At 44.1% G+C, this 15742-nt stretch overlaps 2 protein-coding genes across 3 annotated transcripts; both read left to right on the top strand.

Annotated features, from left to right (window-relative positions):
• Nucleotides 1-5356: 5356 nt before the first annotated feature.
• On the top strand, nt 5357-11717 carry BCIN_04g03160 (hypothetical protein). The gene is made up of 5 exons (XM_024692505.1): nt 5357-5595; nt 5739-6002; nt 6107-6839; nt 6893-9768; nt 9815-11717. The coding sequence occupies exons 3-5, from the start codon at nt 6595-6597 to the stop codon at nt 10867-10869; spliced, it is 4176 nt and encodes a 1391-aa protein (XP_024548280.1). The 5' UTR covers nt 5357-5595; nt 5739-6002; nt 6107-6594; the 3' UTR covers nt 10870-11717.
• Nucleotides 11718-12079: 362 nt separating this feature from the next.
• Nucleotides 12080-15116, top strand: BCIN_04g03150 (hypothetical protein). Of its 2 annotated transcripts, XM_024692504.1 has the most exons (6): nt 12080-12249; nt 12424-12534; nt 12604-12988; nt 13054-14325; nt 14448-14699; nt 14779-15116. In XM_024692504.1, the coding sequence occupies exons 3-6, from the start codon at nt 12610-12612 to the stop codon at nt 14976-14978; spliced, it is 2103 nt and encodes a 700-aa protein (XP_024548278.1). In that variant the 5' UTR covers nt 12080-12249; nt 12424-12534; nt 12604-12609; the 3' UTR covers nt 14979-15116. The 2 variants fall into 2 exon arrangements, with proteins under 2 accessions (XP_024548278.1, XP_024548279.1); XM_024692503.1 differs by having other exon boundaries at nt 12080-12534.
• The last annotated feature ends 626 nt before the right edge of the window (nt 15117-15742 follow it).

Genomic DNA, 15742 nt, shown 5'->3' with positions numbered 1-15742 from the left:
AGTCCAATTTCTATGAAAAAACTAGGAATGAGGTTGGTGTATGCGTAATTTTAAAACTCACTTGAGCATCTCAATTAAAGAGAAAGGCAGAAAGATAGAAGAAAATATTCTCATGGTTGATTTGGGTTTATGGGCTGGGAGGTTGACACGAAACTGGTAGATTCAAAGTGAGGAATCTTTCTTGAGGTGGAGACTGCATGGAATCTAGAAGTGGCAATTGAGAGAAATGAAGGGATTTCAGTACCATCAACGTAGAGGAGAGAATAGAGCCAAATGGCCTCGGAGGAAATGATTGGAGGGCCTTTGGGAAATAAAACTTTGGTTGAATACCTGGACTGGGATCAGTGAGAGGAAGTTATTAGCCATTGCTATTTGCAAGGTACTCTGATCCGTTTGCCTTGGTGAAGTAGGAATCTGTAAACGAGGTTCACAGGTCCAAAGATCCAAGGGTATCAGGTCTCAATCATCGTGCTCCAAAATCCAAATGACTTCTGAAAAACTCAATGATGTTTGGTGGAATTCGATGAACTGCTGGCACCTGCTTGTGTGCATGCGTAACAGTGACAAGATACGTTTCAATACATGCATCTTAATGTCCAGCTCATTCACTTCAACCAACTCGTCTGTACCACCGGGTATCCTTCATTGTACTCCGTACCTTGTCAATTTAACATCCTAGGATTTAATCTTTGTGCTTCTATAACCTCTACCTATGATTTCTCCGGTGCTCATACTGGTACGTGGCTTATTGAATTCTCCGTAAAATGTATAGTCTGGTATCGACATTGTATTGGACAAGTACCTCTCAACAAATTCATCCACGGACTTACCCTCTAACCCGCAAGAAATCTCCGAGCGAAACAGTGGTGCTGAATGTGACGTTAACTCCTCGAATTGAGGCTCGAAGGACTAGGGTACTTTAATATAAGTCCTAATCGTTTATCGGAGGCGGTTGACCGGAAGATGCGATATGAAGGGTAAAAATTGCAACACAATCTCTTTGGAGGAACTTTCCTCTTAATATCTTTCAACTGTAGATACTACCACAGCCCTCTTCAGCACAAAAACATACAGGTACAGGAAAATGCAGCAGGTCCAAAATAATAATGTGCATACAAGAAAAAGTATTGGTGGATGTATTGCATGGCAACCGCTTTCCCTTAATGCCGAGGTGGAGAAATATGCATTTGGATGATGCATGAGGCGAACGAACGGGAGTTGGGAGTTATCGTGCTGCACGGACACAGTTACTCAAACGGTTATCCTCAATTTCGGAGGAGCCACTGGGTGGTGTACACATCTAAAGAAGGCAAGGAATGAAGAAATGGCTCCCTGCTATGGTAGGTTGCTTTTGAATAGAGAAGGCAAGAGCTTCCGAGGTTGTATTGTATGGCCTGTTTTGCTTTTGATAATTGGAACAACTGATTGAAGAAAGTCCTTGAAGATCACTCCACGGAGGTAATGGACATTGAGGAAAGTGGTACAAGATGAAGACATGGACCAATACATGAATGCGTGCCCTTGTAACGCTATTCAAAACACCCGGCAGTTTTGGCGATATTCAGGCGCACGAAGTCTGGATGCAGAGTCGAGGAGAATGAACGAGGTGATCTGATGGATGAAAGACAATCTTCCTGATGTTTCATCCATTCTTTCATGCCTGGGCATTTTCTCCCGAAGTCAGGAACTCCGGGAAGAAGAAGAGGGAAGCTTAACCAACCACTCAGTAATTCCTCCTCGGATCCTTTCCTCGTGTCGATCAATTATTGGAGCAAGAAGACAAAAATCAAGATCTCTGTACATCAAGTGAGGGACTTCGTGAACCTAGATGGAAAGAAAGCGCAACAAAAGCAATTGAGATCCGCCATCCGCCATCCGTCATCCGTGTGCATATCTCCATTGGTTCGTACTGGCCGCGAATGAAAGGAGGACGAGTTTTGGCATAAGATTGCATTGTCGGTGCACAACAATGCATGTAGAAGATCGGGTACGTGTGATGTTCATCTTGAGAAGTTTTGATAACGATCATTGATAGCAAGTAAGCAAGAACCTTGCACGTGCCTTGGCAGTTGGCACATGGATGGGTGTGGTATTGTTAGAAAAATTAGAGTTCATCATGTCAATCTAGGGATTTTATGAAACCTTGTCCTAGACTCTCGTGCTAAATGTTAGTTGTGTGGTAAAAGAGATGAACAAAATTCCAAATTTGTTGGTGCTTGAACCATCAACGAGCTATTCAAGGAGAACCAAGGTGTGTTTCATGTTTATGTTTTCCTAATCTCAAGCTTCTGATTTGTGCTGATGCCACACAAATCGTGGTTGCAGTGCTCACCTCGAGATTGCCATGCTAGCTGGAATACACTTTCGTCCTATACTATCAATCGATATAACACTCACGCTGCACTCCACTCTTGATGCACCCCGGGGAAACGCATGTTTTAAGCATACTCACGTACAGGATGCGATGCCCAACATATCACACCATCACTGTGCAGTACCTACAGCTGCACGGCCGGGGAAAAGAGTTTCTTGTGCCTGTCGTGCTCTGTGCTGTATGCAGCGATGGAAGTGTGACTTGGAAGACGTAGGTACTTGCAAGATGGATATCCCGAGCATGTGCCTAGGGCTCAATAAATTATTTCCTTAAATTATTTCCTAAGGATACGATAGATTCTAATTTGTCTAGATGGAACAGTTCAACCTCACTTGACAAAGTTTGGTAACGCCGTTACTAGGTGGATGTTGGAAGGAAAGACATGTACGGAGTATTAATAACCTAGGGGACTAAGAGGGATGTAGACAAGTCTCGAGCTCTTGTGGCTTCTCGAATCAAAATTATTGAGGCTGGCGGTCATCTATCGAGATTCATGACTCCACCCATTCATTGTCTGTGTCTCTGAAATATACGGAGTAGCTTGCGAAAAACTTGGTTAGATATATTGATGCGATCCAAATGCCCGGGTCTTATAAGATGACGAGAGGGGGACCAAGAGGGACATAGCCGGCCACCTTCGGGAATCCCGACGCCCCACGAGTTTGTTGTCTGACCTTAGGAATGCGAATTCCGGAGCCGGCATGCACGCCAAACTTCGTAACCTTCATTCGTTGTCGAGAAGACAGGAGAGCTAGAATTTCGAATGCTCAAGTCTCGGCCCCGATATGGCTCATTATATCATTCATACTCGTGCTGCCAAAAAGTATGCAGCTCCGAAGCTAGACGCACATACCACGAGACGATAAACTGCATGAGGACTAAGCTGGTCTTCTTAGCAGCGGAATTGTGTACTTTCTGGCAAGCACGGGGACATGGAGAGTGGAAGTTTCCGAGTCTTATCCGGAAAATGCGAAACTTTGGCTGCTTTGGTAGCGAATAAACTGCATTTAGAGCAATTCTAAACTATTCGGGACGGGCCACTAGAAATGAAAGATATAACTCCGTGCCAAACCAAGACCTATTCGTATTAGCCTGGAGAGACAATTTTATGTGAAGACCAATTGCTTCTATGATGCTGGGCTTCGTAAGTTATAATTGTGATCAACATATTAACCGGGTTTCCACTCCCAATATGTCTTTGGTATGTGATATTGGCTCATTGGCTCGATTGGGTTGAAGAACCTTTGATGTGCTGGTAAGGTTATTTTCTAGCCCGTAGGTGTCAATGCTACATTGTACAGATGAAATACACTCAACGCATTCGATGGACGAGTTGAAGAGAAAGACATTGTGTGAGCACCGGCATGGGTAGAGTGGCAGAGTGGCAGAGTGGCAGAGTGGCCAGAGTGGCAGAGTGGTAAAGAGTCGGCTCAAAGTCCAACGGTTGAATGTTATTGAAATTGCCAATTGAACCAAGGGAATGGATATTGAGCTCACAATTAGCTTTGCACCCGAACGATACATCGAACCTTGTCGACGGATGGCCTCCGAAAGCCTGTAAAGGTTGTGACTCTGAGGGTTGTGTACATGATAATTGGCTTATGTTGGTAAGACGGTAGATGCAAATTTGCCAGGTATGAGATTATTCTTATTGATCCTCAACCAATCGATGACGACGTTGAACGGTTTGCAGCTTGAAGAGTAGTTTGGGACCTTTCTCAATTTACTTCCCATTCGTATAATTCTTGAATGTTGAAGCCGAACATCTTCCAAGGTTCTTCCTCTGCATTCGTCTGGAGCACTCCGTATGAATCTCAAGAACTCCTAGGTGAGGTGTATTGTAACTACAGCCAATTCGTATCGCAATCTCCTTAGAGTTTACACCCATCTCTTTCCATGATATGACATACCCAGTGACAGATCCCCGATGCTCACCAAGAGCAAAACAAAAATAAAGAATACATTGTTTAAGTGGAAATGTTAATAGAGTCGTTAATTAGCTGTCGGCCCAAGGACAGACGAGATGGTGATCAAAGCATCAAAGCGACGCAGCGAGTGCGACGCAGCGAGTACATCGCACACAGCACTGATTCTCCGTGTATTGATTGCTGTCTGTACCTAATACCCAGGGGCAAATCATACCCAGACGAGTGTGGCATGCCTTTAAATAGGTGATATCACGTAAATCTTATACTCGTTCAAGCCCACTGTCTAGCTGGGTACCGGGTTCTAGATGCTTTTGACATTGCGAGACGTGAACGAACGGAAGACGCGAGACTCGATGTGGTCGACAAACACGCTCCGTATTCTCTGCCACACAGACAGATTGTGCATCTTCTCGGGGCAGGATTGCACTCGAAAATCTATGTCATTTGAAGCCAAGGAAAACACGGCTTCTATGGCGCCTCGGGTTGAATGCTCTTTTCTGCAGCTCTACCCGGAAAAAGGAAAGAAAGGGAAAGAAAGGGCACCAAAAGAAAGAAAGCAAAAGCACATCATCTACAATTTCCAATTGGTTGCAGCGATTCAAATTCCGTGAAAATGATGTTCAAGCCCCTGACCGGACGCCTCACCAAAATATCCACTTCAATTTCCTCAATATGAAATCCCCGCCACTATCCCATGCATATCCTGCTAATCCGTATTGATCCATAGTCTGTCCCATCTCCCTATCTCGACTTGCAGTTTTATATCGAAATATCGACATCCTTGGATAATATTTTGATCCCATCAAACCTTTCAAGAACCAACCCTAGCTAGTCAATCACTCAGGGGACGCAAGAGTCAAGACCATTAACCTCAGTCAAGTCGAAGGGTCCCTTCAGATTGGCCCTAGGTTGACTTTCTTGCCTATGGAGCTCCGAAACTTCTACGAAGTATGTGCCTTGACGGTTGCTACTACCCATGGAATGAATATCCACATGGCATACCCATATCCATAACTAAAGCGTAGGGTATAGTCCGTGTGTTCTTGAATCTCGTGGATCTTCACTTCCTTTACTTTCCTTCTTGCTTGTATATACAATATTTGAGATTCGATTCAAACCGATGCGCCAGTATCGTTAGGTCTCTATTGCTCCGTCTCTCGTGTGTCTGTCTGGTTTCAGAGTGGGACGACTCCAATTGGACTGGAGGAAAAGAACACAACCGAAAAGGTAGAAGCAGAAGACTTCCCATCATCGTTACATATTTACTTTTGACGTCGCGCAACCAGATATACGGTGAGTACTTCTTGTACCTTTGTACCACCCCGCGACCAGACTACCAATCCGAGCTCTCGAAACAAGATATCTGAAAGGATGTGGTGGTAGCTTGGAAAGCATGCGATTGCCATGAAGCAATGCTAATTGATGTCTTTCTCTAGCAACACTCCAGAGTCATTCAGAAATTCAACGTCGCCCCTCATTACTCTCTCTCTCTCTCTCTTTTTTGTCTCAAGCCCAAGAACCTGGCGTACCTCAAACATTTGAGGCTGAAATACATTCGACATGAACTACTAGTCATAAAAATTCTGTCATACGCAGTGAAGCAAGGAACCTACGGGACGGAACCAACTGTTATGAAATAACTGCCTGATCAACATATTGCAACAGATATACATACGTATGTTGATCGATGTCTTAAAAAGGTATGCGCCGAGGGTTTGTCCGTTTGGTATATGGGAGTTAGAAGATTTGTTCGTTGGGTCAACTTTGTCTTCCAATCTATACTAATGGGTCCTTTTCAATTTAGTATCATTATTTGGAAACAATTATACTTTTTTTTGCTTTTTTTTTCCACTTCACAGGTATTCACTTAAGCAAGCTGAGTTCGGGCACATCTAGAGCAGTTCTCAAGAATCGTCCCATTTAAAGCTTCATATAGCCTCGAGACAAGGTATCCTGGACCTGGTCAAACACTACATCTAATTGATTATATTTTATCAAAGCGACCCCCTTACAATTTGAAAACTACGCGTCTCGAAACTATCACAATTGTCCCCACAAGGATCTCGAGTTTCCCCATACTCCATACAAAGCTTATAGCATCTTGTGAATATACCCAAGGATTACCCGAGCTTTGATCAAGACAAGTGAATATTGGAAAACACGCCATCTAAAAAGCATCAGTTTTCTTAATGCAGTAATTCACTAGATCCAGAGGTGGTTCATGGATGTCCAGGTTTGATCGAAATCTTGTTCTTTTCTCCTTCCCAAGAATAGACAAACGCATCATCAATCATGATGAGGGACAATGGATGGGAAACCGAGGATGAGTTTGCGGTAGCAGCTCAACATCACCTCCCTCCTCCAACAGATACGCCATACAGAACACCAGCGCCATCTATTCGTTCAAATCGCTCAAATCGCTCAAGACGTTCTTCGAGACAAAAATCGGTATCTCCAGGACCATCTTCTTCGCCACCACCGCTACCTCAAGGAGAGAAGCGTATGAGTTGTTCTCTTGATGTAACCAATGACGAAACGTAAGAAGCAAAATGATCTTCGAAACTAAGATGAATACTGATAGGATAAACAGGATTTCTATTCTCGACCCAAGGCGATTTACACCAACTTTGCACGCTAATTTGGTTGCTGAAATTTTAACCTTACGTAGGGACCAGGAAGAGAAAATCAGAACCATCGAGAGCTTGGAAGAAGCACTTCATGATACTCGTGGAGAGCATGAATCTTTACAAGATCGTCTCGCCGACACCTCAAAGGAAAGTCGTGCTTTAAAACGTCAATTGGCTTTATTAGAAGGTGGGACCTCGTCTGCCTTATCTGAATTGGCAAAGGAGCGAGATGAAGCAGTCGAAACTACTACAGAGATGCGCCGTCGATTAGAGACTGTTCAGAAGAAACTCAAAGGTCGAGATGAGGAAGTGGACCGCGTCCAAAATCTTTGGGCAAACGACAAAGACAATTGGGATGAAGAGAGGAGAAAGCTGGAAGTAAAGATTCATGTCTCGGAAAACAGACTCAAGACAGTCTTGGATGAGGTCGCCGCCTACGAAGCCAGCCGTTCAAGGAACCAACCACAAGGACACAACCCAGAAGATAAAGACGCTGGAAACGAGAGTGATGGTGGTAGCGTTCGGACAATGAGTTTAACTAGTAGTATACGATTTTCGATGCTCAATGGGCCCAATGGGTATGGGGTCACTAAAGGGAATGGCCTGAGCCTTGCCGATGAATTAGATCTCGACGAAAGTGAGACCGATTATGACGGTGGACGTGATAGTCTCATGTCATCCCCAGAGAAGCATCACCGAACTCAAAGTCGTGAAAGCATTTTATTCCGCACTCACCGTAGGAACCAGAGTGGCGACAGTTTGAAGCGGCCTGGAAGCATTACCCGAGGTAAATCATTACTCAACCAAACCGTTCTCGAGAGGTTGGAAGGAGGTATCTCAGAGGATGACGAGGTTGCACCTAAGCCTACGTTTCAATATGTCGACACTGGCATCCAGTACTCCCCTCCACCATCCCCAAAACTTACGTCAGTAATTGAAATAGTCACTGTTATTGAGCCAACAGCACTAGTTGAGCCGGAAATTTCCCACAAATTCGAGGAACAGCCTTCAGTTGAGGTATCTAGTAAAGACTGGGAGGTTGGAGCGAACCAGCGAAGAAAGCGTGTGTATACAAATCCTCCTTTGGTCATTGAGCCTCCTAAGAGTTCTCCTATGATATCTGCGGCATCACAAACCGTGGATGACCCTCCCAGCCCCCCACGAACACCAGTTTCTCCAACCCGAGCTCCACCACCACCACCACCTTCTCAATCCATGCCTATTAAAGAGGAGAATAAAATGACATCAACTTCCACACAAACAGAAGCTGAAACCGAAACCCGCGACACTTCACCAACATCCCCAAAACGTATCCCACCGCCAATACCCATTCCATCAATTCAATTGCATCCGCCTTCCTCAGCTCCAGCAACCCCTCGCGAGTCGTTGTTGCCACAATTCTCGAAAGATGCAGGCTGTCAGGTTTCGATTTCAGCACCCATTGCAACAAGGTCGATGGCTGTACAAACGGAAGAGATCAGGGTTGCTCAACGCTTGAATACTCTTCCAGCTCATCTTCACCCATCTATGATATCGTCCAACCCTCCATCACCCGATCTAAAACCCGATGGTCTTCAATTCTCGCCATTTCCAGATACGCTCCCCCCTAAGAATCCGCGTCGCCAAAGTAGTCAACGCAGCATAACAACGCTCCCATCATCGCCGCCTATAATGGAGACAAGAGATGCTTATCCAGGTAATAATGACGACGGGCCTCTAGCGAAAGACAGAGGACAAATTAGAAGACCTCATCGCATCAGTAGTCTCTTCGCAGGCTTTGATGGTGTAAGTTCTGATGAGGTAGATGAGTTTGATGATGGTGATGTTAGCGATAATGACTTCAGAACCGCACTTTCTGCTCCAAACGCAACAAAGAAAGATATGAAGAAGATATCACAAGTTTCAAGATCAGTTCCACAAAAAACGCAAATTTCTAATGTTTTAACCATCAAAATTCCTTCCAATCTGGATAACGAAGCAGATGATCAATTCGATGAAGAAATATTGGAGTTGCCACCTAGAACATCCGCCAAAGCCGCTCGAACTCTTGGCCATCCTTTGCCGATCACTGCAATGGCTAAATCAGCTCAAATGCATCGTTCAGCTCTTATTCAAAGTGGTGTAAATGCTCACCGTGCCCGACCTGGTAGTTCGGGGGTGTCCGAAGAGGTTGCACCTCCATTTCCGATACCTACCAGAGCGAGCTCTCGGAGACCTGGAGTTGCTGCTAGTGCGCCCAGCGATGGTAATAGAAGTCCTAGTCACGGTAGGGGATCAAAGCCTTATCGAGCTGGTAGTGTTAGCCGAACTGGCAGTATTGGCCGAACTGGTAGTGTCAGGAAAGTTCGATCCGCTGCTGCTATCACGAGGGGTAGACGTCCTCCACGACGTTCCGAAAGCAGATCACCACCCATGTCACCAACCATAGATCCCGAGAGTCCTGGCTTGCCACCACTCCCCCATAACGATATCACTACGCCTCGATTTTCGAGGGATAATGGTAGCGGTGGTTATAGAATGCATAGACAGCAATTATCGACCACAAACACCACGTTTACTACGAACACTGCTGGATCATCGGTCATTACTGATATCCAAAGTACCAACCAAGCCACAACTGTAGTAGATGCTATTGCTCAAACAATGGTTGGAGAGTGGATGTTCAAGTACGTCAGGAGACGCAAGTCCTTCGGAGTGTCTGATCATGATGGGGATAACGCTACTAACGGTGCTCGTCACAAACGATGGGTTTGGCTCGCACCTTATGAACGTGCTGTCATGTGGAGTAGCAAACAGCCCACGTCTGGGTCTGCACTGTTGGGCAAAACTGGAAGAAAACGTAAGTCGAGAAATATTCTGTTCCCTAATCATACTAACTTTAACAGTAACAATTCAATCCGTGTTGGATGTCAAAGACGACAATGCACCACCAAGAGGATCTGGAGGAGTTTTTGATCGTTCAATCCTCATCCTCACGCCAGCACGTGCCCTCAAGTTCACAGCTATTTCACGAGAACGACATTATGTATGGCTTACTGCTCTATCCTTCCTCGCACATTCGTCACAGGCTGTACCCGATGTCATTGCGCCCCATCCTGCACAAACCTTGTCTATCAAAGCTTCTCCACTACCCGACTTCCAGAAGCCCGGTCGTATGCAGAAAACTCACAAAATTCGAGACTCGATCAAGGTTGCGAAGGGGAAAAATGCTTTCAACCGTACTGGCCCTGCATCAAACTATTCGTCCTCTCAACAAACCGATACAAACACGAGCGTTCACGATAATGAATCGTTTCACACGAATTCACACTCAGTCCGCTCTGACCCTGCAGAGGCACCCTTCGTACCCCGCTTTTCCGATAGAGGAATGGGTAGTCATGGCAGGAAGCGCAGTAATACTGGCTCACATATACCACCTCCTCTCTCTTTCCGAGGTTTTAGTGCTGGTCATGTACCCACCAATAGTACTGCAGGTATGAGTGATAGAACAACAGGCTCCTCCGAGAACCACAGCTCTTATTCTCAACCTTCGTCGGCGACAGGATACAATGGACCCAGTAGCCGCTCATCTGTTCGCACATCTGATGCCAGTTCACGTCCAGGAGCTGTTGTAAATAACTTCTTCGATGCAGTAGGAACGATGCGAATGGAAGCTTTTATTTCTCCACTAGGTGTTACGAGATTTGACGATTTTCCTGATGAACAAGATGAAATGGATATGATCAGTTTGCAGCGTCGACGCAGCAGAGATGGAAGCAGAAGAAACAGAAATAAGGAGTCTTTTGGTGTTAGTCGAGGTGGCTTTGGTGGGAGAGCAATTGAAGATTGGTACAGCGGAAGTAGAACTGCTGGAGAAGAAGAATATGGCCATCATGAGTTAGAAGAGAGGTCGGAAAGACATGGAAGAGACTCTAGAGAGGATCCTTTCAGCAATTTTTGATCTCGTCACTCATACAGGCAAATCACATTATTTGGTTGTATCTTTCTAAATGATACTACCTATACATTCATTACATTTTCTTGAGTTTGGGATGGGATTGGATGGGATGGGGCTGGAATGGCTTGGTCTGGTCTGGTGGATTGGGTGGGTGGTTGGTGGAAAAGGATGAGCTTTACAAGGCTTGGCATGGTGAAAGCAGCTGGAACCTCGAAGAGAATCAGGAGACCACGGCAGGAAGGAAATGGCCATTTCTGGAGCTGGGGAGTTTCTTTGTCCAAGAAGTGGGAACATCAGGCTCACGCCAACATAACAGATATCACCTCGATCGATATCGACGGGATACATTTACCAGTAATGTTTTTGTATATTCTACAATATTCTGCTAGCCAGCAGGCTTTTTTCTTTTTTGCTCTTTTTTACTTTCTCGTACTTAGCTACTTTTGTCTTTTCTGTTTTTGATAGGCACTACACTTTTTTTTGGATATCCTTTACGCTTTGTATTGAAGTGGGAGGATAGTCGGATACCCCTTTCTTGACTTTCGTTTTTTAGCTACGGCTTTGCTTGGGATGTTTACAGTACTCCCTGTTCTATTCTAAAAGTTGCGGATGGGAGGATGTTGTTTCATGGACTTTGGAGAGAGGTGTGGAGACCAGTGGAGAGGTTCGAAGTGAACCGTTTCAAGAGAAAATAAAATATGGTGCTGGGGAAGGTGGGGGAGAGGTGGACGAGAGGTGGGAAGGAAGGTAGATAAATCAATACACATGAGATGGTATTGTGAAAGTCTCGATAGCGAGCAGTATTATACAATCTCTACATAAAATGTACATTGATCTTATTCTTCTGTCCAATGCAATACATAGATCGACTTTGTGATTTCTTGATTCGCTTCCCTTAAAAACTAGTTCTGTCTCAAGCCATTTTTTGTTGGATAGGCGCCAAGCTACATATCACCTCAAATTCTGGTTATCATTCAGTCTAACAATAAGAAACGCAGCCTAAATACATATATATTTGCCTAATTAACCCCTTCATCTTGATTTACGAGAGTAACAGGAGAGCTTTGCAATGACCTTTCTAAAGTGATAAATCATTGCTGACTCATCATCATCCACTCATCCAGAATTTAAGCCTTGGACCGAGCTTACTGGGGAAAGCTAATCGGCTATTAGAGTTTAGAGCTTGGATGCGGGGATCTATTAAATCTCACTCGGAGCAATGATCATTGATTTACCATTCTCCCCTTTAAGGAGCATATTAACTAAGCTATTTGTAGGTACAGCCGTCAGTCCGATGTGATCCGTTGCGATACCGAAATGAGACGGTTAGTAGTATGTGAGATCTATGTGTATATGTAATACACGTAAGAGTGAGTGAGATAAGTATGTTTTGTTTTGTTTTGTTTTGTCTTGTCTTGTTTCTGATGTCACTTTGTATTTTCTTTTTCTTTCAGCTCGAAGCTTAAATCTCGAGCCTCGATACTCAACTTTTGGATTTACTGGAAGCTTTCCATCGATACAGCGACTGTTGACTGTGAATTGCTCAAAGTGGTTTAGTTATCTACGATAAATTCGAACAACATTTGAGAGTGTATCATAAGGTACCAGGCACATAACATAAAGTTTGTGTAGCTTGAGTTGAGGAATACAACAATCGCATATCCGATCGTCAGTATATTACCATTAACTCTCGGTTCTCTATACCATCGATTCAATTTCTAATCAATCAATTCGCAGATCAAAATGCCCCTTCATCCCCAAGACGAAGTGCAATCTCAATCTCTCTCCGATCCCCAAGCCTTCTGGGCAGAGCAAGCTTCCCATTTGCACTGGCATAAACCACCAACTCAAATCCTGACCGAGCAAACTAAGGCGCTGAAATCAGGTACTTTGCATAAACATTGGGAATGGTTTGGGGATGGAGAAATAAACACTTGTTATAATTGTGTGGATAGACATGTTTTGGCAGGAAATGGAGAGGAAATGGCAATTATATGGGATAGTCCTGTTACAGGATGTAAGGAGAAGATTAGCTATGGGCAGTTGTTGAAGGAAGTGGAAGTTTTCGCGGGGGTTTTGAGAGAAGAGGGGGTGGGGAAGGGGGATGTGGTTTTGGTTTATAGTGAGTTTCAAGAACAAACATATAAAATTGACATATTCGAGGAAACATTAGCTAATCTATTACAGTGCCAATGATTCCCGCAGCTCTCATAGGCATCCTCGCAATATCTCGTCTCGGGGCTATTCATGCCGTCGTGTTTGGAGGATTCGCACCAGCGAGTCTAGCGCAACGAATAGAAGCTTCTAAACCAGTAGCCATTCTCACAGCCTCTTGTGGAATTGATGGTACCAAGCCTCCTCTATCTTATCAACCATTCATCCGAGAAGCTATTACACTTTCATCCCATAAACCCAACAAAACTATCATATGGCAGCGCGAACAGCTAAGATGGGAGAACCCCAATAAGGAAAATGGAGAGAGAAATTGGCAAAGATTAGTCAAAAGTGCTGGTTCCAGAGGAGTGAAAGCAGACTGTGTACCGATAAAGAGTACAGATGGTCTATACATTATCTATACATCTGGAACAACAGGTTTACCTAAAGGTGTATTACGAGAAGCGGGTGGTCATGCGGTCGGTTTAAATCTATCTATTCGATATATATTTGGTATTCATGGACCTGGAGATGTAATATTTTCCGCATCTGATATTGGGTGGGTAGTTGGCCACTCATATATCTTATACGCACCTCTTTTAGCTGGTGCCACGACTGTTCTTTTTGAAGGAAAACCAGTAGGAACACCAAATGCGGGAACTTTTTGGAGGATCATTGATGAATATAAAGTCAATACCCTCTTCACAGCCCCAACAGCTCTTCGAGCTATCCGTCGCGATGATCCGGAAAATAAAATGTTCAGGGAAATTGGAGAAAAGGGTGGACTTAAGAATTTCCGTGCGTTATTTCTTGCTGGTGAAAGGAGCGAACCGAGTATCGTCACCATGTATCAAGAGCTTCTCGGAAAGTATGCGGCAAAGGGTGCTAATGTAATTGATAATTGGTGGTCATCTGAATCAGGAAGTCCCATGACCGGAATTGCACTTTCACCTAAGAGCGCATTATCGCATACTTCTACTCATGAAATCACACCAATTCTTCCCATTAAGCCTGGTAGTGCTGGGAAGCCTCTCCCGGGCTTCGATATACGCATCGTAGATGATAACGGCAAGGAAGTCCCACGCGGGACAATGGGAAATATAGTCCTTGGGATTCCTTTGGCACCTACTGGGTTCAGAACCCTATGGAATGATGAAGAAAGATTCTACAAGGGATATATGAAGCGATTTGATGGGAAATGGATTGATACGGGAGATGCAGGTGTCATAGATGAAGGGGGCTGGGTGAGTGTTATGAGTCGAAGTGATGATATTATTAATGTGGCAGCTCATCGTTTTAGTACTGGTTTGTCTTTTCTTTCCTTCGATCTCTTGTCTTGCCTCATTCTCCTAGTTTCGTTTTGCTTTCTCATTATCTGATTCGGTTACCCCCAAAATTTTCACATTCACGAAGCTAATACCAAAAAGGTGCAATCGAACAAGCAATCTCAACACATCCACTCATAACCGAATGCTGCGTAGTTGGTATTCCCGATCCTCTTAAAGGACATATGCCATTTGCATTCATAACACTTTCTACGCCTACTCATCCAACATCTGCAATTCCAAATATAGATTTGGAGAAAGATATTCAGGGACTAGTGAGGAAACAAATCGGGGCGATTGCTAGTCTAGGGGGGATCATTCAGGGGAGAAACATGATCCCTAAAACGCGGAGTGGTGAGTCCTTCTTTCCTAGGGCTGTGGAGAGGAGAGATAGAATGTGAGTTTTGAATGTGACTAACGAGATGGGTTTCAGGTAAAACTTTGAGGAGAGTTTTGAGGGAATTGTTGGAGAATGAATATCATGGTGATGGAGGAAAGAGTGTTAATGTTCCAGCGACGATTGAAGATGAGAGTGTAATTGAGGTTGCAAGAGAGAAAGTTCGAGAGTACTTTGAGATTAAGAGGAGAGGGGACGGAAGAGCTGGGAAGGGAATTGAGAAGGCGAAGTTATAGGGGTTTACTTGATAATCGTATTATCGTGTTTATTAAATGGGTTTAGATGCGGTTAATAGTTAATAGTTGTGGAATAATGAGATGTAATTTATACAGTTGCTTTCCACCTGCAGTGTAGAGAATGAACTGGGAATTGCATGGCATGGCTACTACATAATCAGTGACTATTTATCAACATGATACAGAAAGAGAAGAGCTTGATAGAGTATAGAGTATGGAATAGAAGAGACGTTAGAAATAAGTACTAGGCGAATCTTCGGCTTTCGCATATTGGTGCGAGGTAACGGGAGGGGATGGAAATACTCATCCTTTTATTTATGGGGGTTCCATAGGTAGAGGTGGGCGAGTTGGGAAAAGATGGCGGTGGGATGTGAGTGTAGCTGGATGGATGGATGGAGTTGCTAGATGTTTCGTTGTGGTGTGGAAAGATTTGTTGTGTAGCATCGGCTCTTGGTCTTCTTTTTTTTTTTGATTCTTTCCTTGGCTTTTTGGTGCTGTTCATTTGGTATGTATGTTTATCAGGGGGTTGTGATATACGATAGGTATTGTTTGATTATTCATCATTTCATGGAGAAGATGGGGGAATGATTGATGGCTTGTTTAAATATGTAAAGCGTTAATATGTTTCCATTGGTATGTATGTACTCGCTCGACTGCGCTGCGATAGATTTTCTCTCGCTTGTTTTGTTTTCTCTCAACCACCCCGTTTATCTATGTATTCATGTGTTCTTGTATTCATCCAAAAACAGAAGAATCACATGACG

Source organism: Botrytis cinerea, chromosome 4, assembly GCF_000143535.2.
Source record: "Botrytis cinerea B05.10 chromosome 4, complete sequence".
Classification (NCBI taxonomy): Eukaryota; Fungi; Ascomycota; class Leotiomycetes; order Helotiales; family Sclerotiniaceae; genus Botrytis; species Botrytis cinerea.
This window is presented reverse-complemented; position numbering and strand designations above follow the sequence as displayed.